At 42.6% G+C, this 24,768-nt stretch overlaps 2 protein-coding genes and 2 long non-coding RNA genes across 10 annotated transcripts in view; 2 read left to right on the top strand and 2 right to left on the bottom strand.

Annotated features, from left to right (window-relative positions):
* Nucleotides 1-11,726, bottom strand: part of myo9aa (myosin IXAa) — a 119,827-nt gene extending 108,101 nt beyond the window's left edge. For 6 of the 7 annotated variants that reach the window (XM_058078935.1, XM_058078940.1, XM_058078936.1 and 3 more), the window contains exon 1: nt 11,435-11,725. The gene's annotated coding sequence lies outside the window, so the exon portion shown is untranslated. Of the gene's footprint in view, nt 1-11,434 lie in introns of all 7 variants that reach the window. The other variant, XR_009130882.1, reaches the window with a different exon arrangement.
* Nucleotides 11,727-11,887: 161 nt separating this feature from the next.
* On the top strand, nt 11,888-13,635 carry senp8 (SUMO peptidase family member, NEDD8 specific). The gene is made up of 2 exons (XM_058078946.1): nt 11,888-12,019; nt 12,462-13,635. The coding sequence occupies exon 2, from the start codon at nt 12,488-12,490 to the stop codon at nt 13,151-13,153; it is 666 nt and encodes a 221-aa protein (XP_057934929.1). The 5' UTR covers nt 11,888-12,019; nt 12,462-12,487; the 3' UTR covers nt 13,154-13,635.
* A 443-nt stretch (nt 13,636-14,078) lies between these two features.
* LOC131143255 (uncharacterized) lies at nt 14,079-21,916 on the bottom strand. Its single transcript, XR_009133313.1, has 3 exons — nt 21,840-21,916; nt 14,701-15,794; nt 14,079-14,606 (listed from the first exon to the last, which is right to left on the bottom strand). It is a non-coding gene; the product is annotated as an uncharacterized LOC131143255 (long non-coding RNA).
* Nucleotides 21,917-22,480: 564 nt separating this feature from the next.
* On the top strand, nt 22,481-24,247 carry LOC131135672 (uncharacterized). Its single transcript, XR_009131641.1, has 3 exons — nt 22,481-22,618; nt 22,724-22,864; nt 22,988-24,247. It is a non-coding gene; the product is annotated as an uncharacterized LOC131135672 (long non-coding RNA).
* The last annotated feature ends 521 nt before the right edge of the window (nt 24,248-24,768 follow it).

Genomic DNA, 24,768 nt, shown 5'->3' with positions numbered 1-24,768 from the left:
AGTGAATCACATTGCTGTGACAATTTGAAGTGGTCACAATGAAACACCACCCATTAGATCCAATACCAAGTGCTGATTTTGCACAAGCTACAAAATCTAGCGCTTCCATTTCTCTGTGGATTTTTCTCACCTTTGCTTCACAAATTATTGTTTGACCATTGAGCATTTTTTTCTGGATTAAAAACACTTTACTAGTACACAAATGTGTCTATTCAATAATGTTTCATTGTGGTGCACAACTTATAAATATCACTGCTTACTACGACTACCATGTGTAAGGTAGCATGGCATGCCATGTTAACATACATCTCCACAATTTTTCAGACATTTCTCCAAATACAATGCATCAGTACTATTATCTGATGAATTATCAGCATATATTGATATATGATATCATTATGGCAGTCTTTTCATTTTACATGGGGCAAGTTCGGGCAAGTAGTTCTCACCTTAAGGATTCCCCATGGGCAAGTCATTTTTGTTTTTAACGTAGAGCCCTGATATAATAAAACAGAAGCTTTAATACAACAACCTATGATAGAAGGTGTAACTATGGTTAAGGGGATGGATACGAAAAGCTAGCTCAGGAGATTCAGAGTCACTAGATGTATGCTAAAGCACATTTGGACTTGGGCTTCATTTTGGAATAAGGTGCTGTGGACTGATGAAACTAAAAAGGAGTTATTTGGACATAACGTGGGGCGGTATGCATGGTGGAAGAACAACACAGCATTCCAAGACAAACTTGCTACCCGCAGTAACATTTGGTGGTGGTTCCATTATGCTGTGGGGCTGTGTGGCCAGTGCAGGTACTGGAAATCTTGTTCAAGCTGAAGGTCGCATGAATGCCAGTCAGTATCAGCAGATTCTTACCAACAGTGCTCAAGGATCAGTGACAAAGTTAAAGTTGTGCCGTGGCTGGATACTTCCAACAACACAATGACCCTAAACACTGCTCTAATTCTACTAAAGGAATTCATGGAGAGGAACAAGTACAACGTTCTGGAAAGTTCTCAGTGCCCAGATGTGAATATTATTGAAAATCTGTGGTATGATTGAAAGCGGGCTGTCCATGCTTGGAAACCATTAAACCTGGCTCAGGTGGGGATGTTTTGGAAAGAGGAATGGTTAAAAATGCCTTCAACCAGAATCCAGACCCTCATTGGAAGCTATAGGAAGCTTTATATTTCTGCAAAAGGAGGATTTACTCAATATTGATGTCATTTGTTTGTTGGGGTGCCCAAATGTAGGCACCTTCCTACTTTTGTTTAAATAATTATTGTACACTTTCTGTAAATCCTATAAACCTCATTTCACTTCTCAAATATCACTGTGGTCATCTGCTATATGATATATTCAACTGAAATGGCTCCAACAACCAGTGATTTATAAAAGGAAAATCTTGAAAATTATCAGGGGTGCGCAAACCTTTTCATACCACTGTATATGGTGTGTAAACTGGGAGTTCAACACAGGTCTATGTGTGTACCAGTATCCAATTCACTTGGACAATATACTAACATGTTAACTTTTGTTTGTGACAGATGCCACCAACTTTATTCTTCGATGAAGCCCGCAAGGTTGTCTCAGATAAACGGTAACAATTACTATTACATACAGGGTCAGGCAAAATGATCTGACACATTTGTAGGTCAAATAAAAGGCATTTGTCTTTTAAAGTCAAGAAACCAAAAAGTGTTTTTATTTTCAAGTACATATAATGCCATTTTGCTTTGTTTCTTTATAATGCCATTGTTTTTCATTATTTTTCAGTTGCTGCCATGAATTAGACTGGTGAGCATCGCGCTTTCATTGTGGCAACATTTATCAAAACAAAGGAATCTGGAACAATCTGCAACACAACAAGCATTCCGTTCGCACTTCAATCTTGGTAGACATGATCCCGTCCCAGCTCAAAACACCATCTTGTTATGGGTTACCAACTTCAGAGCTACTGGATCTGCATTGAAACGGAAATCAACCGACCGACCTTGCACCGCCATAACTGATTTCTTTTTTAAAACATAATGAAACAGAATGGGATTATATGTACTTTTCGAAAATAAAAACACTTTTTTGTTTCTTCTTCTTTCTAAAATAATAATAAGCTTTTGTTAAAAGTGAGGGTCGACCAATATATTGGCCGCCCGATATATCGGGCCGATATTTGCGTTCTTTATTTTTAATCGGTATCAGCCGATACGCGCGCGAGTTTGCCGATGTATTTTTCTGCTGCATGATTTATAGACAGGCATCTGCCAGGCAGCTTTGTGTTGCCAGAGGACCCTGCAACACACGCAGTCACGCTACCCCTCCCACACTGCAAGAGTGGTGAATCACAACAAGGGTACGTTTTCAACTTTGAATTATCCTCTAACAGTTAAACTTAGTTGAAATATTTCCACCTGCTTTGAAATAGGAAACATGAACGCCAAGTGCATGCAATATACTAATATACTAAAGATACTAAATATACTAATATACTAATATACTAAAGCTACTTTAAGAAGTAACCTCTTTTCTTGAGAAACTTCGGACTGTATAGTCTCTACTTCTGGATCAGATTTGGGATCCAATACATATGGTTGTATGTTAAAAGCGGACATTTTAAAAAGATAAATTGCCATTCATCAACTCCTATAAAAGTTGGCAGCACAAACCGGAAGTGTTTCCATGCACTCGGCAGTGTGACCAACCACTACAGAGTGGGCGGGGTGGAATACAATAAAATACATTAAAACGCGGAAACCACGAAATCCAAAGAAATACAGCTGAATATGTGCAGATTCTGGAAGTCCTAGAACTAGAAGGTTTTTCTGTTATCGTGTGTATCTGCTCTATAGGAGTCCACAACTCAATACAAAGGGCCGAACAGACTGTAATGCCTATGCTTGTTATTATGAAAGATATAATTCCAATTGCATTATTAATGTAAGATATTTTGATGACATGCTTATTTTGTTTACACAATATTATATATTACAACAGTAAAACACAACACAGTGAAAATATACTAATCCAGCCTGAGGTGCATGCAGGTGTGCATGCAGTACACAGTGGCAACTAAGCTAACCCCGGTGGCTTTGATTCACCACGCCAGGAAGCTACAAAGCCAAATATCCAATGTCAAAAGTGAAATTGACTTCACCAAGGGACACCCCGGACATGTCTGCACCGCATTTTGTTCTTCTTGCGGGTTGCGGGAGTCGAGTAGCAACCAGCTTTGAGGCGCATTACTGCACCAACTATGTTGAAGAATGGCTCAGTTACGAAGGTGAAGCAACCAGATCGGACACATCTTGTGACAAAAGCCGATATTATCAGATCTTATATGGTGGATTGAAAACCGATCCCGAAGATCAGATCAGGACCCCTCTTGTAAAAAAAAAAAAAAAAAAATTTGAACACCGTGATGTGTATCCATTGTAATGGAGCACTTACATACCACAACAGCACATGCCATGTTACATCATCTCCTCTCGACCTCCGAGACCTTAGTGTAGCACAAATCAGTGAGATTGAGGTTAATGAACCTTACTAACACAACGTCAGCCTTGTGGAGGGCGAGTTGTATCTCAAATGTGTGGCACTTTATTACGATGGCAACGTAACTTCATACATCTGCAAAAAGAGCTGTTAAAACTGTTCACACCCTTGCTTTTATTTATTCTGTTCCTTTGTGCCTCTGTCTCTGGTACTTCAGCTACTATTAATTCAGGAATACTGCTAGTAATAGGAGGAGTACAGGGCTGCAACAATTATTCTAATAATTCGAAAAAAGTAGTCAAGGGGGGTTTCCACGTTTTCGAATGATCACTTGTGTCACCAACATGCCTACGTCACCCACGCAGAGGACGAAGAAGGAAGTGGGTGCTTGAAGACGCGGGAAGATTGAAGCGGCTAGAAGAAGTGGCAAGACAACAAAGGACAAGGAAAAGTAAATGTAAGAAAGCAGAGAGAAAATGTGGAATTGGAACACTGTGACGTGTATCAGTTTTAACGCCGCACTTTGCGGTTGCTGGTGTCACTGGTGGATAAAACAACTCAGCGGTAAGATGCACACACTTTTCACAATTGCCACTTGTCATACATATTTGAAGCCGCTATGTTGTGTGGAAAAGTGACTGGTTTGGTCGCGCCGCTCGTGCCAATATCGCCATTGTGATCATGTATTTTCTCATGGACTGGTTAGTTGTTATTACATGACTGATTTACTAGTGGCGTCATTGGCTTAAGTTTTTGTTGTCTTACCTTCATTTCGGCTATGTTACGGTTATGTTTTTTAAATAAATGTCTGTTTTTGTTGTATCTTTAATGGTTGCGAAGCCCTGAACTGAACAAATGAATGATCTTTTACTAACGAGACTCAGGGAGCTCACAACCTCCATCAAACTATTTTTTTGTTTCATTTTTCAAAAAAAAACACCTTATACTGAACAACTTGAGTAAAAGCTGTTGTTTTGTGTTAGTTAAATCTTTTTTTTTTTTTACTGGCCGTTTAATTGTTGTTGTTTTTTTGTTTTGTTCCACATCCACGTTTTCCTAAACAGTTCTAATATAGCATTTTATTTCAACTTCATCTTTGTTTGCCTGCTTCATTCACACTAGTTAGACACCCTCAACAACTCTTTCTTCTGTGTGCAGTCAGATTGCGTATATACAGCCCTAAACATAACCACTACTTACACTTTGCAATATGTCCATTTAAGAAAGAAAACACTCCATTATCTCAATCATTCAACCAATTGGTCCTTCATTACGCTTGCGGATTTATTATTACTCTTTAAACAAGTCCCTAAACAAAGCATCCATGCACTGGTGTCTCAAACTACATGAACAATGGATACTAGTTCTTTCAGAGTCTATATATGCGTGAACGGGTGGTTTATTTGTTGACTGAATGCACAGAGAACGATGAACGGCTGTGTCTTGAACAGATTAACTGGATTAAATGATTTCTCACGATACTTTATAGTAGGCATGCTAATATTAATGGATACTAATACATACTAATGACTCCAATCTTTTGACTGGCAGTGTAATACAGGCTCATAGACCATCAGAAGGATTCTGAGAGTGCAGAGATTAAACTGGCAGTCATTTTGGGGACACAGCTTAAATTGTATGTTGTCAGACTCTTAAACAAACCTACCGCACATAATCACACCCCCATGTACAAACAAAAAGCTGCTATTTACATATTTCTACAGCTGCCAAAAATGCAGCAGAAATATGTTGAGTAAGATACAAGTAAAATATATTTAGGTTTATGCAACACTTAAATGAGCTGCTGTACTTTTTTTCTTCACTTGTCTTTTTACTTTTCCCCCACAGGGACAAAGAGTGTCATGGAATGTACAAAGAACATTTCATCTCGGGCATCAACCAGAGACAGCGAAGAGGGAACCCAAAGGAGCTCTTGGTAATAGCAGGTCATCAACGTTGAACATGGGGTCTGAATGTTCGGCATAATTTGGAGCACATCTGTTTGGAGTATTAGGGAAAAAACATGACCTGTAATTACAGGGAAATGTTACTGAGGCTCTCACTGTTTCTTCAGAGGAAGGGGCCCAATGGTTGTGTCTCTGCCTGCAGCAGACTCTGTTTTTGAAACCTGAGCTCGGTCGTGCAGTATCAGCTGCAGTCCGCAGACAAACAGCAAGAGCAGCCGACTGATGATGAAGTAGATTGGGCAGTAAACCTCAAGAACATGGCTAATATACCAAAGGGAATATGTTGGGTAGATGGTGTCAATTTGACATTATCTTTGACATGATCAACCCAATTTTGCTGAAAGATTTGTTGAACAACGATCAAACTGTAATTCATGTGTCCACTTATCTAAAACTTGCTGTATCCACCATTGAAGTTTTTCTTACCAGGGAGGCTGTAACATAATGCATGAACCATCTTGTTTTATACGGACAAGCTGGATGTGTGAGAGCAGTAACTTTAGTCATAAAATCCTCTGACCAAGAGAAAGCAGACAAGAAAGGATGGCGGCATCCTTTTTAAAAATCATCAGGATATGTATTTACTAGTATATTCTAAGATGATAAGATAAGATAAGATGATGATTTTCACTGGCACTCTTTTTCACTCTTATTGCAAATGTTGATCCAAAATCAGAGAAGGTCCATCTCAAGCTAAAAGAGGGAGGAAGTGTCAGAAATAGACACTTTTATGGACTTCTCAATTACTCACAGATTTGAGTTATTTTCTGGTCATGGAACATAGGTAAAAGGTGAGGGATCGACAATCCATTCTTTATTTGGGATTTGGAAAAACCTTGGTGTGTTTTCCACCCAAATTACCCAGGTTACAAAAAAGCTAACTAACACGACGCCTCGCTAATTACTAGTCATTCACAGACAGAAGAGTGGCTTCCTAGCTCTCGATTTGGCTACGAAGACTCCACAAGATGCTTGTTTGCTGTCAGCATTGCCATCTTGTGCTGCAACACACAGCCATCCCACTGAGAGCGGACATCGTAATGTTGTCGCCGCTGTTGATTGAAATCATTGGAACACAGCCAGACTGCAACTATTAAATGTTATCACCAGTGTAAATGTTGCATGAATACATGATCAAACAATGCAACGTTGTCAGAGGTTGTTTTTAGAGGGATTCATGGTTTAAATAGGTGTATCCCAATGAGAGCACTGTAAGCTAGCTGAAATTAACTCGTTTTGTCATGTTATAATGCACAGAAAGGGGAAAGAAATACGTATGTGTTCATGTCTCACATAAGAATCGTAAAAAGATTTTTAAGTGGTTTTGCAGAGAAAGACATTCAGCTTGATTTGATTGGTCCAGAAGACAAAGTCTGTGAAAGAATAGCACACAAGCATACAACTACACACATTTGTGAAAAGACTCCAAGAAGCTTAAGGACAGTGGCAGTGAGACTGACTGCCGGGCCAGGCAGCTCGGAGTACCCTTGTTAAACAAACAGCTGGTTATAAGAGTTCCTGGAAGTGATGGTGGAGAAGGTTTTTTTTTAGATTCCATAAGAATACACGCAATGCTGAGCTTCCTGCCATATTTCTGTTACTGGCTGGATTTACTGGCTGGATTTAAGAATAATCTCTGGGAAGCCTATATCATCCAATACACTGATAAAGTAGATAAGGCGCAAGAAGCATTCCAGCAACCAGAGCCCATCTTGGCTGCATTTGAAATCAACCTTATCACAGCCTGTTTGTTGTCAGTCAGTCACAATTATATCTGCTTTTCCTCCCCTCAAGCCATTCTGCCAATACCCAGGCTACTGTAAACTGGCAGAAGTGCTCACTCAGATAACACTTATACTCTATAGCAAAGGGTCATGTATGTTTGTCTTCTGGACTATCTTGAACTGCAGACTAAAAGGCAAGGTGTTGCATATGTGCAGTGTGGTTCGTTTTCAAACCGAGAAAATCACACATTGACTGACTGAGAATGGTTTCACATCTGAATGCCAGTGCTGCCCCTGCAGATACTAGACTGTATTGTGTAGCATTACACAAGAGCACATGCCTGAGGATTAGCTATGGGCCTGTCCTGTGTGTACCATAAGGCTACAGAGGCCACTAGCTATTGTCAACCCTTTGTCACAATACACTTCCAAAAATTCAGCAACTCTAAAACTTTAGTTTCCTGCATCCATGAGCAATATGAAGACACATGCGGCACCTGTTCCAGTTGCATTTATAAATATTCCACATACACCTCCTTCTCTCTCCAAAACAAGAAGTGGATTTCATGTAAATTAGTTCGGCTGAGCTCCCCATTTGATCAAAATTGTTTGTGTCTCCAGTAGGCTTAATTAGAAAGGTCAATTTCAAATTATGCAAAATTGCAGAGAACAAAACAATACACTTTTTTTCTTTGCATCTCAGTCCAGCTACTGTTAAGTTGAGTTAATGAGGGCAAATGCAAAACGCTGGGAAGTTGAGCCTCTGAGGCCAAAGCCTCGCTCATATAATGATCTACTGAAGAAAGGGGGGCTTTGTTCAGTGCAACACAAGCAGGTTCCTCTTTAATGACTTGATGTGCATGCCAATATCTTTCCCAACACAACCCCATCATGCGACTGCTACTCGTTTCAGGACATCCCCATCATGTGAGCAAGCAACACGTGACTCATGCTCTCCAAATACAACCTTCCATTTGAATATGGCGAAGGCTGTCGATGGCTCTATGCATGCATTTAAAGACGAATGGTTGCAGGCATGGAGTTTGCATGTTCTCCCAGTGCGTGTGTGGGTTTTCTCCGTGTCCTCCGGTTTCTTCCCACATTCCAAAAACATGCATGCTAGGTTAAGTTTGAGCACACTAGCATAGCATAGCATAGCATAGCAATTCTTAAGGGGGACCTTTTACGCTCATGTTTGCATCGAGTTGTGGACTCCTTCAGAACAGCTACACACGATAAACCACACAGAAAGTTTTCTAGATCTTCTGCAGCTCTTTCTGCAGTACCTCCTTGAGGTACGCCCACTCTGCTGTAATAAGTCACACTACCAAGCGCTCCTGAGGACTTTGCAGAGCGTGAACAAATTCATTCATTCATTCATTTTCTACCGCTTATCCTCACGGGGGTGCTGGAGCCTATCCCAGCTGTCTTCGGGCAAGAGGCGGGGTACACCCCGGATTGGTGGCCAGCCAATCACAGGGCACATATAGACAAACAACCATTCACACTCACATTCATACCTATGGACAATTTGGAGTGGCCAATTAACCTAGCATGTTTTTGGAATGTGGGAGGAAACCGGAGTACCCGGAGAAAGCCCACGCATGCACGGGGCATGAACCCTGGTCCTCCTAGCTGTGAGGTCTGTGCGCTAACAACTAGGCCGCCGTGCCGCCCCAGTGTGAACAAATAAATATGGTTATTTATGCTTATTAATTATGCTTTTCAACCTATTAAAAAGTATAAATAAAGCAAAAACTTGATATTCAATATTGTTCCACAATTCCACTAGGACAATGCATAATTGTAAACAGTTTAGGTGGTGATGGAAGGACTGAAGAATTTTAACATGAACTGGGTGGATGCAAGTGGCAAAACAAAACTAAAATCCACAATGGAAAAGTTGAAATACAAATAGCTGATTCACGAGTCACTAGAAAGAGAAACCCTTACACATTGGATTTTTACAAATGGACCCAGAGAGTAACAAAAAAAGAATGACAAAAGTCAAACATTAACAACAGGACTTCCACAAACAAAAATGACTGATTTGGAATGATTTGAAGAAAGTCAACCTGTACAGGATAACTTAAGAGCCACATTTAAATTATGGTGCCAACAATTTTTCCTCTACCCTCTGCAAAAACACAAAAACCTGGAAAGGCAATCCTAAGAAAGAATGTGTTTCATGGTTTTCAGATCATCAAAGAAAGAGCTTGTGCTCTTAAAATGTCCATAAAGTGGACTTATAATGCTTTGTCCACTCTTCTAACCTATAAATGTTTTAGAATGTTGTATTCTCGTGTTAAATGATGCCAAAGTCTCTAATATAATAATATAATATAATAAGGTTTGTGTGTTTGGAAGTGCAGTATAAACCTGACACAAGGATAATGTAGGAAAGACACTTGCTGACCGTACGAACAACGTCCCATTGGTAATGTAATTGCATGGGACGTAATGTCTGTCATATTATGTGACTGTATGTGTAGGTCAGTACATGTGTGTGTAGGATGTAGTATCCCGGGCTATGTCCGATACATTCATATCATATGTACTATGTGCATGTGTATTACAGTGTACGTTGTTTGACTTTAATAATAAAATTGGTTTGTGACGCAACTACACAATGGCAATTGAAGATTGAACAGGAGGTTTGAATATAATCTAACATTTATGCCAGTTCTTCAAATGTTGAGCCGATATCAGAGGAGATCAACTTACAGAAGGGTTTGGAGTGGGGGGAGTAGACATTTTCATGAAACAAAATTCCAGGGAATGCGGTGTTCTATACTGTACATGTACTAAATAATCAATCCTCTTATGGCTGAACAAATTTGTAAAATGATCTCAGTAAAATTCAATAAGTCCTTCCTAGTGGAATGACAAAGCAAATGTAAAACTACGTATTGGTCCAAGTGAGGCAGTGTCAGTATCACCGACTCACAGACACAACTTGATGTGATAAACTGAGGCCAGTCTTTACAAATAGCAGACATAGATCCTACAGGGTGTCGGATGTCGACAGGGACCAGTTGCTGGAGTCTCCGCCTGAGCTGCCTCTCTTGCTACAGCAGCTGTGTCTTCTCAAGACCTCACATTCCTGCAGGACAGGCCCACTCTACTCTCATCACCTGTGCACAACCGAAGCAAGGACACGCTCCTGGGGGGAACCACAGTGCTACTCAAATCAAAGGGTGCGCTTACACTTGTACTAGGTACTCTGGTCTGGCTCGAAAAGGTCTAGAAGCATAAATATAGCAGTGAATCTGGATCTTTTCAACAAATGGGATGTATAAAGGCTAACCGAAGTTGCTGTCTCCTTGCAGTACATCTCCAGGAGCTTTTTGACATCCTTATATAATATATATCCTCTTCATGGCATCTCAACTGGTAAAGAAAAGTCCAGCCAGTGTATGTGACCAAACAGACATCATATTTTGGATACTTTAGGTCTGACAATGTACACGTTACATAGGCCGTCCAATCAATGTGCAACTTTATGCTTATGTTAATTAACAGAGCATGAGTTGGTCCGCTGAGAAAAATACAATTGTGAACGTAAACTAGACCACAACTATCTTTTTTGAGTATCTGACTACACATTTCCAGCTGTCTGCTCCTCCCATTTGGTCCGGTCTTAACAAACCTAATGAACCATACAGTACTAGCAGAACAAACAGACTACAGTTTGTTTACCTCGGACCAAAAATGACAAGTGTGAACACATTCTCTTGGGGAATGTGTTTTCAGAAGAAAAAAAGTCATACTTGTGTACAGAACAAGTGTGCATGAAATCGCCACATAAGAAAAGAACAACGTCAATCTCTGCTATCCTTTAACGTTGAAAAGTCCAGCTAAAGCTATTTCAATATGAGGTGAATTGTCGGCCTGAGCACACACAACCAATACTTTGCAACTGCACGACTAGACACTCTGTTCCCTTCCCTCACCTTTACTACATAATACATGAAAACCAATTGGCTACATGTAACGGCCACATTTAGCACGCAGGAATCACACACCTCACTATACTGGGTTATACAAGGAGAACCGTAGCAATGTGTGTATGTGTGTATGCGTGTGTGCATGTGTCAAGTCACCGAGCACACACACACACACACACACACACACACACACACACACACACACACACACACACACACACACACACACAAACAGCAATGCGTTCTCCACAAACTATAAAGGAGTTGTGGAGTTTAAGGCATCATATCAGGACACATTGAGAACTCTTACCTCCAAAAGAAGACGCTTGAAGTCAATTAGACTGACGTTAAGATCGAATCTGGAGCTCCTCGCTCCCTTTCCTCCGTCAAACTAAACCCTTACTCAATGCCCAGCATTTTCACGCACTTTTATATTTTCTTGTGTGCTCCGAATAACTCCCCACAGTTCAAATCCGTGCCAAAGTTCTCTATCCGAGCGTGTCAGCTGTGTTGGTGGGATTGAAAGGCGGCTCAGCTCCGCTCCGTACTCTACCTTCTGACGGAGCTAATCAGCTCGGCCCCGCTTACAAGCGCGCTCACGCCACCGAGCGCCATAACAGGAAGACCGCACAGACGTGCCTCATGTATTAATGTATTATACATTTTATCACACGTATTATATTTTATATATAATTCACATATGATATATGTGATAATTTAATGAACAAAATACATGTTTCAATGTATTCCAAACTTTTTAGTTCGTTTTCATGTCAAGGCTACGCCCACTGTCGCAAATTGGGGATGTTTACTCAAAACGGTTTACGGCAACCGATGCGAGGCGAAACAATGCGACAGTTTTGTGGTCAACTTCAATTTAATGTGTCTTTTTCAGGTATGGCCACCATACAAGCTTCTATCTAACTAAACTATCTAACTAGTAGACCACGGTTAAGGTGGTATGGGAAAAGTCTTTTGATGTCCTTGTGAGGGAGGATAAGTAATGCTGTTCGTTAGCTCATGCTAACGCAGGAGAAGCAATGCAGTAAAGTAACATGACACTCCGCTTAGTAATTACAGTACATTGTTCTTACAGACAGCACGGGTTGCCGTTTAATGTTAGCGCCTTCTAATTTATGACGTGAAATAGTCGTTATAAATGACTGCAGATTTCCTATGTAAGTGTCAACATGTAAACTATAAAGTCGGATGAACTAACATTAATAGATATGCAGAAATGGTAGCATTAAATATGATCTGTTTCTTTGTACTCCTTTTCAGACACGTTGTTGCATTGAGCATATACGAAACAAATAAAACCATACCATGTTTTTTAGGCTGACTTTTGGAAGTGTACTGAAGGATGGACCCCGTTGTGCTGAGCTACCAGGACAGCTTGCTTCGACACTCTGATGTGTCACTACTGGAAGGACCCCATTGGCTCAATGACCAAATCATTGGATTTGCCTTTGAGTACTTTGCTGGTGAGCGCTTTCGAGTCCTGGAGGAGAGCATCATCTTCATCAGCCCAGAGGTCACTCAGTTTATCAAGTGTGCTTCCAGCCCAGAGGAATTAACCGTGTTCCTTGAGCCTCTGGATCTAGCCTCACGTCGCTGGGTCTTCTTGGCTGTAAATGACAACTCCAACCAGACTGCTGGGGGGTCTCATTGGAGCCTGCTGGTGTACCACCATAATTCCAACCACTTTGCTCACTATGACTCTCAACATAGCAGCAACTCGATGCATGCACGGCGGATTGCCAGTAAGTTAGAAACGGTGTTGGGTGCAGGAAGAAAAGCTTGGTTTGTGGAGGAGCCCAGCCCAACACAACACAACAGTTACGACTGCGGCATGTATGTCATCTGTATAGCCGAGGCTTTGTGCGAGAAGGTCCAGCTGGAGGGCTCGCCACACCTGCCTGTGCAAACCCTCACCCCAGCCTTTATCACACAGAAGAGGGCGGACTGGTGCCTATTGATTCAGAGTCTTGCTCAGAGTGACTTATGCTGCACTCTGTCTTTTCCTTAGGTCAGTGAGAGTACTGACGCGATGCACTTCCTAAGTGGAATAAAAACACATTCTTTCAAGTACATAGTAATATACAATGGAAGAAAGCGAATTGCTGATGGTGAAGTCAGCTCTGTCATGTTTTTCCTCTAAGGTAAGCACTGCAACACACGATACACCAGCATGCTACAAAAGGAATGTGCTCCCTTGTCAAGAAGGAGAAGATGTCATCTGTCATTTTGCTCCATTTTATGAGTTTGGAGCAAATGCAGAAATGGTTACTCACGTTATTGCTCAGGGTTCTTTTCAAATGAAAAAAAAATGACAGCATTGGTTAATTGGATATTTGCTCATTTTCGGTGGAATACAGTTCTTAATTTATCAGTCAGGACTTGGACTTGATGGCGGATGGCGAATGTTCTACAGTCGAACAGTGCATTGTTGGATTTCATGTCCTTTTAATAAAGCTCAATGTCAGTGTGAGAATTGTTTTGTATTTATTCTTTAAAATAAGTATGGTGACCATATTTTGATTACCAAAAACCAGGATACTGTCTGGCAATGGATGATACTCATTGTTACTCAAAAATGACTGATAATTTCATTCATTCATTGACTACCGCTTATCCTCACAAGGGTCGCGGGCGTGCTGGAGCCTATCCCAGCCGTCTTGGGGTGAGAGGCGGGGTACACCCTGGACTGGTGGCCAGCCAATCACAGGGCACATATAGACAAACAACCATTCACACTCACATTCATACCTATGGACAATTTGGAGTGGCCAATTAACCTAGCATGTTTTTGGAATGTGGGAGGAAACCGGAGTTCAAACTATTTATTGATCATTTAAATGTTTCAAATTGAAAATAATGTTATTTTTATGTTTTTATATTTAATTTCATTTAGAAAATACTGTATTGTAAATCTAAACTGATTTTGTGTTGGTGTTTTTTGAATCAACAAACCACTTGGCAAATATCCAATTCCAATTCGACCTTCCAAGTGTGTATGCCAGTGAGAGATCATCCAGTTTCACTTCCTTGGACCAAACGTGATTATTTACTTACTACAAATAATGAATCTTTATTCATCTACGTATGTGAAGCAGTGTCAGGCAAACGCTCTTTCACTGAAGGCAGAAGGTGCCTAGAAAGGCATGACGTTTCCACTACATTTTTGTTTGGTGGTGTGCTGTGAGATTTTTGTCATGTAAAATATGAAACGCTGCATGACACAACAGAGAGGACCAAAAATGACATAGCTCAGTTCCCAGGCATGCACCACACAGGAAAATGTCCATCTTGCTCAAGATGTACATATAAGTAGGTCAAGTCCAGAGAAACAGCACACATCCAGAATGGAAAGAGGAAGCCAAGATAAGAATCATCTTTCTTCTCTGTGTTCACACAAATGTTGAAGTACCAGCCAGGCTTGTCCATCTCCCTTGCCGGAGGTGTTATGTAGGTCAATTGTACTGTGAAAGCAGAAAGCACCATTGTGTAATGGTAAGGAAATGATATTTCTCAACCCGTGGTAGTTGTCACATCAATGGCGCACTGTGCACTCACATTCACGTTCCAAAGTACTGCATGTGTGGAGACCTGAGATGTGTTTCATATGTGCAAAATCAGTTTTAGCTGGAAACATGCTTGCAATGCTGGAAGACAAATAGTGTGAATGATGAGCAGACGCGAACATGAAGCAGACAAAGACAAATGAAGGAAACAAAATGAGTAAACACATGATGATGGGTGATATTTTGGGGTGACAACCATTTCACACAAATGTGACAATTTAGTAAACAAAGTCAAGAGATCCTAGGGTCTGGAGGAAGACTGGACAGTCATAGGAGAGAAGGTCACTTCATGCTTCTATCTGCTGAAAACCTTTACGGAGATGCTGACTTCATATCCCAACATGACCTGGCACCTCTATTGTATTGTGAAGAGGAAGATGAGTAACATCAGACAAACATCAAAGATGAGCTGAAGGCCGCTATCGAAGCATACTGGTCTCCATAGCACCTTAACAGTGCCACAGGCTTATTCACCTCCATGCCAGATCAGATGAAAGCGACCTCGGGTGTCCTGAAAGGCACTTTGAAATAATAATAATTATTAAAACAGTGATTCATGCAAAAGGAGCCATAAGCAAGTATCGAATACAGTGATCAATGTCATTTTCAGTGGATTGAAATTCATGTGGGCTGCACATTGGTCGAGTGGTTAGCACGCAGACCTCACAGATAGGAGACCAGGGAAAATCCCACCCTCGGCCATCTCTGGCCTCTCCAGGGGGTCATTCAAGTACAACACAGCATCGTGCGGTCTGTACGTCAATGGATTGGATGTGCTTCCCTATAAGTGAATACAAGGAAATGTATTTACTTTTATTAAGTCACTTTCTACAAAGAAATGTAAGGGGAGAGCTTTTTTATGTGGAACTTCCACTTTCTAAAATGACCACGCTTCGCTAGTGCACGTCTGTATTTACTGAGAGCCATCGAGACGGCCGCCTGCTGTGGTGATGATTTTAGCATGTGTAATGCAAACCAGTAGCGTGACGTTACAGCCAGCATTCTCCTTCACAGCGGTGAGGTTGAAGGTCATCTGGGGAGCATTCCAGCACAGACAATGTGCCTCCCTGGAGGTCTGAAGCCTGTCTGGATGATTTGTCCAAGACAAACACACACAGAAAGAAACAGGAAAGCTGTTTATTTATAGCATGATGATTATAATAGGCTAATTTCTATATGAATTAATTTCTATTAAAAGACAACCAACAATAAATAACACAATAAATCATTTTGTCATGTCATCAGGGTTTCATACATTGCGTAATGCATTCTTTTTGGTCACAATCATACAATAGACATACATATGGATATTCTCACATATTGATATATTCCACTGCAAATACATTTTTGCTTGATGGTGACCATCTTTAATCTTGTTTCAATTTAGCATATACTGTGGCTTCCAACCCAAAATATGTTTATTTCACTTTCTTATTCCACAGCACCATCGTGTGGCGGACACTCTGCTTACACTTCCGTAGTATGCCCTGTGCAGGTTTGGCCGCCATGATGGTGAGCATGGAGAAACCACATAACTACGTTGTAAAAAATGTTTGTAAAATTGACAGCGGAATGCGGTAAAATCACGACATCATAAAAAACAGAAAAACAAAGAACCCCTGTTTGAACCCCTTTACAGCTATTTCTTGTAAAATACAGAACAAAACAAAACTGTTATTTTTAAAGTAAAATTATGTGGAAAAAAATAAACTTTCTTTTTTCTGTAGAATTGACATATTCCTATAACTTAGACACAGAAAACTTGTAATGCAATAAACATTACAATGAGGCCACAATTACAACATAAAAGTGTTAAAATAATGGATAATTCATGTTGGGAGCTTAATTTTTTACAGGAATAAACTGTAAAATTTAAGAACATTTATTCATCTTATATACGTACCTTGTTACACAAATTACAATATAGGGCAAAAGATTAAAACTATCACACGATTGAAAACTTGGCTGAAGGTTAAAAGCAACCTCTTTGTGTTTTTTATAGCTTATACCTATAATACTGTTGTCACTGACTACAACAGGTACCACTAAACACCTCTTGACTTATACCAAATACAAAAAAAATAATAATAAATTAAGGCCATAGTGTGTTTGAGTCATCACTTAGTTCATTAGTAGTAGCTATAAAACTAACATTTATCATCTTCACTGCTTTTCTTTTCTCTTCAAATCCTAAACATTCTGTTTCTTGATCTTTCGTTTGAACACATCAAAGCATTTTTGGAGGATATGCAGCCATCTCGATCCTCATTAGACGGAGTTAACATTGAATGCATGCGTGTCCTGCAACTGGTTATGCCGGGGGCGAAGGGTTTCCTTGCGGATGCCCTTTTGTCCTCGGCATTCCTCTGGCTTGGTCACCCTTCAATTTTAACCGCACCTTAGACACTCAGTTCTGGGGGGGATCTGGGCAGGCATGGGACCCACCATTGCTCAGCTTCCCTCCACACACACACATACACATACACCACACACATAGGTCAGCCCTATGGGACAGGCCTATTTTTAATTGCACAATCTACACAATACCATCATTACACACACAGGTGTAGCGGGCTGGACCGGAGTGCCTTCTGCCTACCCCCGCGATTGGCCCGCTGGCTGCTGGGGCTTGGCGGCTCGCTCGGGGTGCCCTGGGCTGCAGGATATTTTGGTCTGGTCTGCCTGGCCTTCCTGGGGGTCCCGCTGGAACCAGCTGACGCTGGGGCTTGCCCTAGGGTCATGGTTGGCGCTACCTCCCTGGGTCTGTCCTGGGTCGCGGGCACCAACGTGCCCTTGGGGGGGCGTTCGCCGGCCTCCAGGCGGTGGGGTCCGCGCTGCTGGTGGCCTGAAGTCTACGGTGGTGGCTTGGGGTTGTTGCGCTGTGGTGGCTGCTGCGGGGACCGGGCTGTGTGTTGGGAGGGGGCCTGATCCCGGTGGCCTTGCGCTGGTCTTAACTCCTTGGCTCTGGTGCTTGGCCTCCCCATGACTTGGAGCTATGGCTCTCCCTCCCGAGGGTGAGCTGCTCGGCGGGTGTCGGCCGGCGCGGTGGAGCGCCTCACCACTCGCCTGCTCACCCCCTCCGCTTGCTCATGTGCGGGCTTCCTCCCCTCGCCCGCTCCTTTGTCTGCCACACTGCCGTAGCCCCGATGCCGTGGTTGAGGGGAGTCTGGGGGTGCTATGCCTTGGCGGTCCATACCTCCCTGGGCTCGGGGCCTGGTTGTGGGTCTGGGACCCCTGGGTCCCCCGCCCTGTGATGCCCCGGACGCCCCACCCGGGGGGGTGTGTGAGTGTGCTTGCGTGTGTGCGTATTGAGTGGATGGGGTGTGCGCGTGTGTCTGAGATTATTTTATGTATTTATTGTTTTAAATACTTAGATAAATAATGATTAGTTTAATTATAATTATATATATATATATATATGTGGGTGGGTGTGTATATGGCCATATAGATATACGGGCGGGGCTCTGCGGGGGTCTGGCGCAGGGCGTTCCATCTCTACCGCCCGGTCCTCCATGGGGCAGTGTGCCCGGGCCTCTTCTGTCCTGGCCGGGGCGGTCCTATGTCGGTGGTCAGGCCTGGGGTGGGTTCTGCTTCCTGGGGGTGTGTGGGGGGCGGGGGGGCGGCGCCTCCGGCCGTGGGCGGGCTCCCTTCCGGTTGGCGGGGGCGCCCCTGTGCCCATAGGTGTGTGGCCTTCGATGCCCTTCTGCCCTAGTGGGGTATGGTCTCCCGCTGGTCTCGGGGGTGCGGCTCTCCTCCGGCCTGCTGGCGCCCTGTTGCCGGTTGGGATTGCTCCTCCATGGCCTCTTGCTGGTCTCTTCGGGGAGTTGCTTCGGGGGCGGGTCTTGGGGAGTCGGCCCTGGCTTTGCCCACACCCACGGGGCCGGAGGATCTCTGGCGGTGGGGGCTTGACCTGGCTGCGCGGGGCGGGGTTTGCTGGGTGGTAGAAGGCAGTCTCTCTCCTTTTGTCATTCTCAGTGACAATTACACATTCACACACTCGCATTCACATACACAACACACCTCCATTTGGACACTCACAGCACATGGGTGCTTCTCTACACAATCTACCATCTTATCCCTGATGTTTATATAGTATTGGTATGCTATTATTACAGTAATAATGATGTCAAGCAGTGAGATTTTAATGACTGTAACCGTATGGCTGTAATTGTGTTTACTATCATGGGTCATGTCTTCATTGTTACTATTGCTACTGGTAAGTTGGACTGTTTCATTTCACTGATATCATCTCCATTGTGACCCTTAGCCATCATTGACATTTAACTGTTCTGTTTGTCACTGTTGTTGTTATGGGACTTCTTGTTGCTGCTGTTTTTGTCTCTCCCTCTACTCCCCCCCCCCCAGCTCACCCCACCTTTCTCTTCTTCTTTTCTGTTCTTCTTCTTGCTCCGGTCCGGTCGCTCCAAATGGCATAACAAAAACATCAAATAACGGCAAATAAAATTTCATACAGGGAAGTTGTAGCCAACACCTTTCCTGACACAGAGCAAATCTGTTTAGCATGTAAGGGCATTTAGATCAACAATACTATCTGCCCCAATGGCTGGACGGGACAAAAAAAAAAAACAACAAAAAAAACAAACAAAAAAAAAAAAGCAAACATTGAATGCATCATATGCAACGTCTCCTGGAGATCGCGGTTTAATCCACGTCCATCAGTCTGCCAGTGTTGGAAGCCGTTGGAACACTACACAAGCACTGGTAAGTTAAATAATGCTTTTTAAAATTAAACCGCTTGATAATTAACTCTTTTGTCCTAAAGATAAGATGCCAGCTTAACATTCTTCCTCTTGTTGCTAACTTTCTGGTGTTGCGAAGATGCTAGCTCTCCTCTATGCAGTCACACGTAAATGTTAACGTTCCTTTTTTAAATAATGGATCTCCTGGGAAGCAGACATTCTGTCAGCTTGTAGTTTTTCGTGTGTAACTGCCAACATTTTATTTTTCTGTGTATTGGTCGTTCAGCTACAGCATTCGCCGATATGTTCGCGTACACGTCTTTTGTTCTCTTTTCAAATTTTGGCGCTCACTGGATGCAGAGCTTCTGTTAGCTCGTTTTCGCCTGTAGCTGTGTGTAAATGCATCAGCAGTGTAATGGTCAAAGGTAAATACTTGGTTGGCGGTTTTATTTAATATAATTAGCTGCCGTTTTCAAAATATAACTCTTGACTCGTGTTTTTTGTTGGTTTAAATGACTGTTGCTGTGTAAACACCTGTGTATGCTGCCCTTACCTTAATTGGTCAAAATGATTACCTGTGCTTTTTGCAGTAATACACTTGAGACAACAAGGGCTTGTGTGCTACATTGTAGAGTTCATAGTTCATAGGAACGAACCACATTGAATTTTCAAATGTGTCAGCTATGACTGCAAGCGAACATTTTGTTACAGCTTTTAAAGCTCATTTTTATCATGTTCACAATGCTCCACATCCCTCTGTTATTGCTAGAGCAGCTATTAGTGACCTAAAATGGCCATTTCCTTGTGTGAGCGCCAGTTTCACACAGTGAATGAACTTGTAGCCCACTTAAAGGACCATATTGTTGAGGGGCGACCTGTGACATGTCCCATAGCTGGTTGTAAAAATATTTTCACTGTATGCGTATATAGCTATATTTTCCCTATTGGAACATAACATTTTATGACTTAACTAACCTTTAAGGTTGAGAAGCAAATGTGCTCAGTATATTTCTAAAATGTTTGTTTACATTTTGTGGATTGTGTGGATTGTGAGTGTGGATCATGAGTGTGGAGTGTTGATCGAAACATCGTGCATGGCAACATCCACTCCTTTGTTTCCATCCTGTGCTTGCTGTTGTGAGCTATTACTGTTTTAACATCCACTATCCATCGGCGCTGGCTTCAACCCTGGAGTTTATGCAGAGGTATGTCTTATAAACAGACTTTATGCATCATTGTAATTTATTTGAGCTGACATACATCTGTCACTGGGATTTATAGGACTTGTCATTTTTTACTGTTTTACAAGGCCTGTAGCCTCTTTAACTAACAGCTTTCAAAAAGCTGTGCTTTTAAGTACGCTTTTTTGCATATTTACAGATGCTTTTTCTCCATCAACTCAGAGAAGGGCACCAAAGTGGAGAAGACAACCACATCCCGCCTTAATGTGAACCCTAGAGTAATCGCTTTGATTCGGGAACTTTCGGATCATGAGTGGTGTGATGTATGAACTTGGACTAAAACTGAGAAAGGCTACCCATGTGCCCCAATGATTGTTTTTGTGCTTTACTGTTGCCATGTTTGTTGACAGTTGTTACTAAATTCATTCATTTTCTACTGCTTATCCTCACCAGGGTTGCGGGGGTGCTGGAGCCTATCCCAGCTGTCTTTGGGCGAGAGGCGGGGTACACCCTGGACTGGTGGCCAGCCAATCACAGGGCACATATAGACAAACAACCATTCACACTCACATTCATACCTATGGACAATTTGGAGTGGCCAATTAACCTAGCATGTTTTTGGAATGTGGGAGGAAACCGGAGTTGCCCGAGGGGACAATCGAACCCGGGTCTCCTAGCTGTGTGGCCTGCGCGCTAACCACGAACCGAAACAGTGCAGCCAACTGATATTTCAATACATTTAAAATATGCCTCAGCTATTTGTATCAAAAATTTACATCCCAAAATACTATCTATGACCAACCAAATAAGCTCTCTTTCAAGTCTTACTGGACACATAACTAAAAACTATGAAATAAAATGTGCTATACTAGCAAATCCAGCCTTTCGTATTTTATCCCACATATTACTGGAACAATTCTCAAGAATATGATGATGTATCCTGGTCCTGTAACCACACTTATATACAAAATTACACCATTTAAAATGTTCTTAACAAATATTTTCGCCATCACCCACTTTAATGACCATTACAATACCCCGCAGTTCCACTGGGTGGCGATGTAACCAAGAGTTCAAGTAGCCGGAGAAGCGGTTGTCTTCGATGTTTTTAGAAACAAACTTTCTCTATAACAAACTTTACAACAAACTTGTCTTACCGAATCTAATCAGCGGTTAATTTCACAATATACATCCTAACTTGAACACAACTACCTGTATGGACTTATCTTGTTCGTGGACAATTTACCGACCTGAATGAAAATGCAGGCAGAACAGACCAGCAAAGTGAGGCCGATGCGAAGCGTTCCCTTGCAGACTGCGTCTGACGCAACACAGGAAGTGTTTCCGTATAGCGGTCCGGCTGCAACTGGAGAGATTCAAAGGTTCCGCTTCACACCGTACCACACTGAAAATCCGCCTCCACTAATGTCAGTAATAAGGATCGACCGATACATCGGCCGGTGTTGTGCCGAGTTTTGCATGCCTGCCAGAATTTGCATCCACCTCGCGGGAGCGCGCGCGCGCACGCTCACTTAAAACCGAAAATATGTGACGCTGTGCTGTTTTTACGCCACAGGACTCCAGGTTAACGAAGCCATTCTACTTTTTGTCTGCTTTATCAGTTACTATGAGACACCTAAAGCACACAATATATGGATATGAAAAGCTTGGATTTAGTGGCTTGGTATTTGTTACGTATGTCAAGCATTTGACGCATGCGTATCCAGGACTACGGTGAGAGGAGCGGGTTAGACATTCACAATATATAATAATTGTGGCGCTTTGTAACACATTTGTTCTGCCATTTATTTATTTCTGCATAACAAATAACAAATATGAAATGTGGAAGTATTTACCTATTCATTTTGTGGCCAGGAGCTGACGTAATTTCTACCGCATTCCAATGCAACCAAACCACAAGGAAGAGTTGTGAATGAGGCGAATATATTGGGTATCAAAAGAAGTTTGTGCGCCCCTACCATCCTCAAACCAATGGTCTGGTGGAGTGCATGAACGCAACCATCCAGATGTAAGTAATGTCACCTTGTCATCCAAGTTGTCCCTCCAAAATTATATTGTTGAATAGATTTGCAATCTATTTTTTTCTCTTTTGGGGCTCTTGGTAAACTGGTAGGGTCCAAACCTGAAATGTGGGATGAATATTTGGATGCTGTCACGTTTGGGTTGCGTATCAAAAAACAGATGACAACCAAATTCTCCCCCTACTTTTGGCCGTGAAGCCCGGTACCCAACAGAAATTCCAGAGGACTTTCTGGTTAGTGAATTACAATATTAAGTTTAATTACACTGTGAATAATTAATCTTATTACTATGAAATTAAAGAAGTCATATATTTGCATATTTTCAAGTGTAGCATGAGCTATTGTCTATTTTACAGATGGACAGCGGTGTGGACGATTGGAGCGGAGACAGTTTGCGAGGGCATTAGGTGGCTTGATGAGACAAGGGACATAGTCCACAAAAACGTATCCCAATCTCAGCAGAGAACGTGCAAGAGATTAGTTTGAAACGGAAGCAAGTCAGCTTTGCAGCGGGTGACAGAATGTGAGGAGCCAGCAGCGTAAGGGTGGGAAGCTGGAGTCCAATTTTCTTGGGCCCTTCACCATCACGGCAATCCACGGGAAAAGCGCTGATCTCCTTGGAGACAAATGGAGTGGATTACAAAAAAATCAGCACTGACCACCTAAAACATTTCAGGCAGGAGAATCCACGGATTCCCCACAAAATTGGAGCATCCCCTGCCACTGCTGTCACTGTGCCAGGTGTGTCTGTCCCCACTGCCACAAGACCAAAACAAGACCTTCAGAGATTGTCGCAGTAGCTTCAGCCCTCGCCACCACAGCCACTGTCCAAGCTGCCTCTGTCCCCGCCCCACACATGCAGCCATTGTCCTGGCTACTCCTGTCCCTTCCACCACTGTCCTTGCCACGACACCTAGTAGTAGTAGTAATAGTAGTAGTAGTAGTAGTAGTAGTAGTAGTAAAGCCCTTTATTCTTGTCACTTATACAGGACTACAAGCGAAATAGTGCAATCATCCGTCCATACATTACAACATACTATGCAGTGAGACAAGGGGTGACAGGACGGGATGATTGGGCGATGAAGGGGGGACAATAGGTCGAGAATAGGTAGACGTCTTCGATGTCCTCCACGGAAAGAATCGCCAGGCACATGACCTTCCACTTTCCCCAACTGTCCATCATGTACCGAGCGGTGTACGTTCCGTCAGGGCAGGCAGGTTCCCCCGTACCTGAGGTTCTCGTCGAGAAGATCGTGTCAATTGCGTGGAGAGACCAGTTCAATTCCATGATTTAGGTTTTTGGAGAGCAGTGCAGTGAGAGGCTCTTGAGAAAGTACAAGACGAGACTAGACAAGACAAAGAAGCAAAGCAGGGAAGATGAGAGGGGAAAGATGCGACCGCCTTCGTTGAGAGCCAGAGAAGAAAATCTGCAGCCACTGTGCTGACTGCTTCTGTCCCTGCACACAGGACCAACTGCCCCAGTCCTCCCAGTCACTGTCCCAGGTGCAGCAGGACCTGAATATAAATACTCTGCGGTAGAAGGACATGTCCCATCCACAAATAGTGGCACTCTGGTGCTTGGCTTGTCCTTGCATCAAAGGTGTGATCTGAGTAGTTCTGAGTAGGTCACATTCCACTTCAGTGGCTGGTGAGGTGATTGTCATCACCATGGCAGCATGTCCGCAAACATCTTCAGAACTCTCCAGTGGTCTTGGAAAGTGGGCTAAGCATCCGAGTCACAATGCATGTCTGGAAGTGATGGTTTGCTGTCAGAGCACAGTTCATGTGATGGATCTTCTTCAGGTCTTGGTGAAGATAAAACTGGACATAATGGCATGGCTGATGAGATGAGGACTCATCATGCATGTTGTTGAATCTGGAGGTTGTCAGGTTGTTGGCGGAGCAAGGGTGCAGGTGTGCAGTCAAGATCATGGTCCACTCCGAGACACTGAGGCACTGTATGGGAAAGAAGAGGACTTATTCTGAGCATTGTTTTTGTTTGCCGCTTCTATGCTAGTACACTCCAACCTATCAGGAACTCCAATCCTCCTGTTACAATAGTGATCTTCGAACCAGGATGCATTGTTCGGTTTTCTGGCCAAGGGTATGTGCTATTATCTTCACTGCTCAGCACGAT

Source organism: Doryrhamphus excisus, chromosome 1, assembly GCF_030265055.1.
Source record: "Doryrhamphus excisus isolate RoL2022-K1 chromosome 1, RoL_Dexc_1.0, whole genome shotgun sequence".
Classification (NCBI taxonomy): domain Eukaryota; kingdom Metazoa; phylum Chordata; class Actinopteri; order Syngnathiformes; family Syngnathidae; genus Doryrhamphus; species Doryrhamphus excisus.
This window is presented reverse-complemented; position numbering and strand designations above follow the sequence as displayed.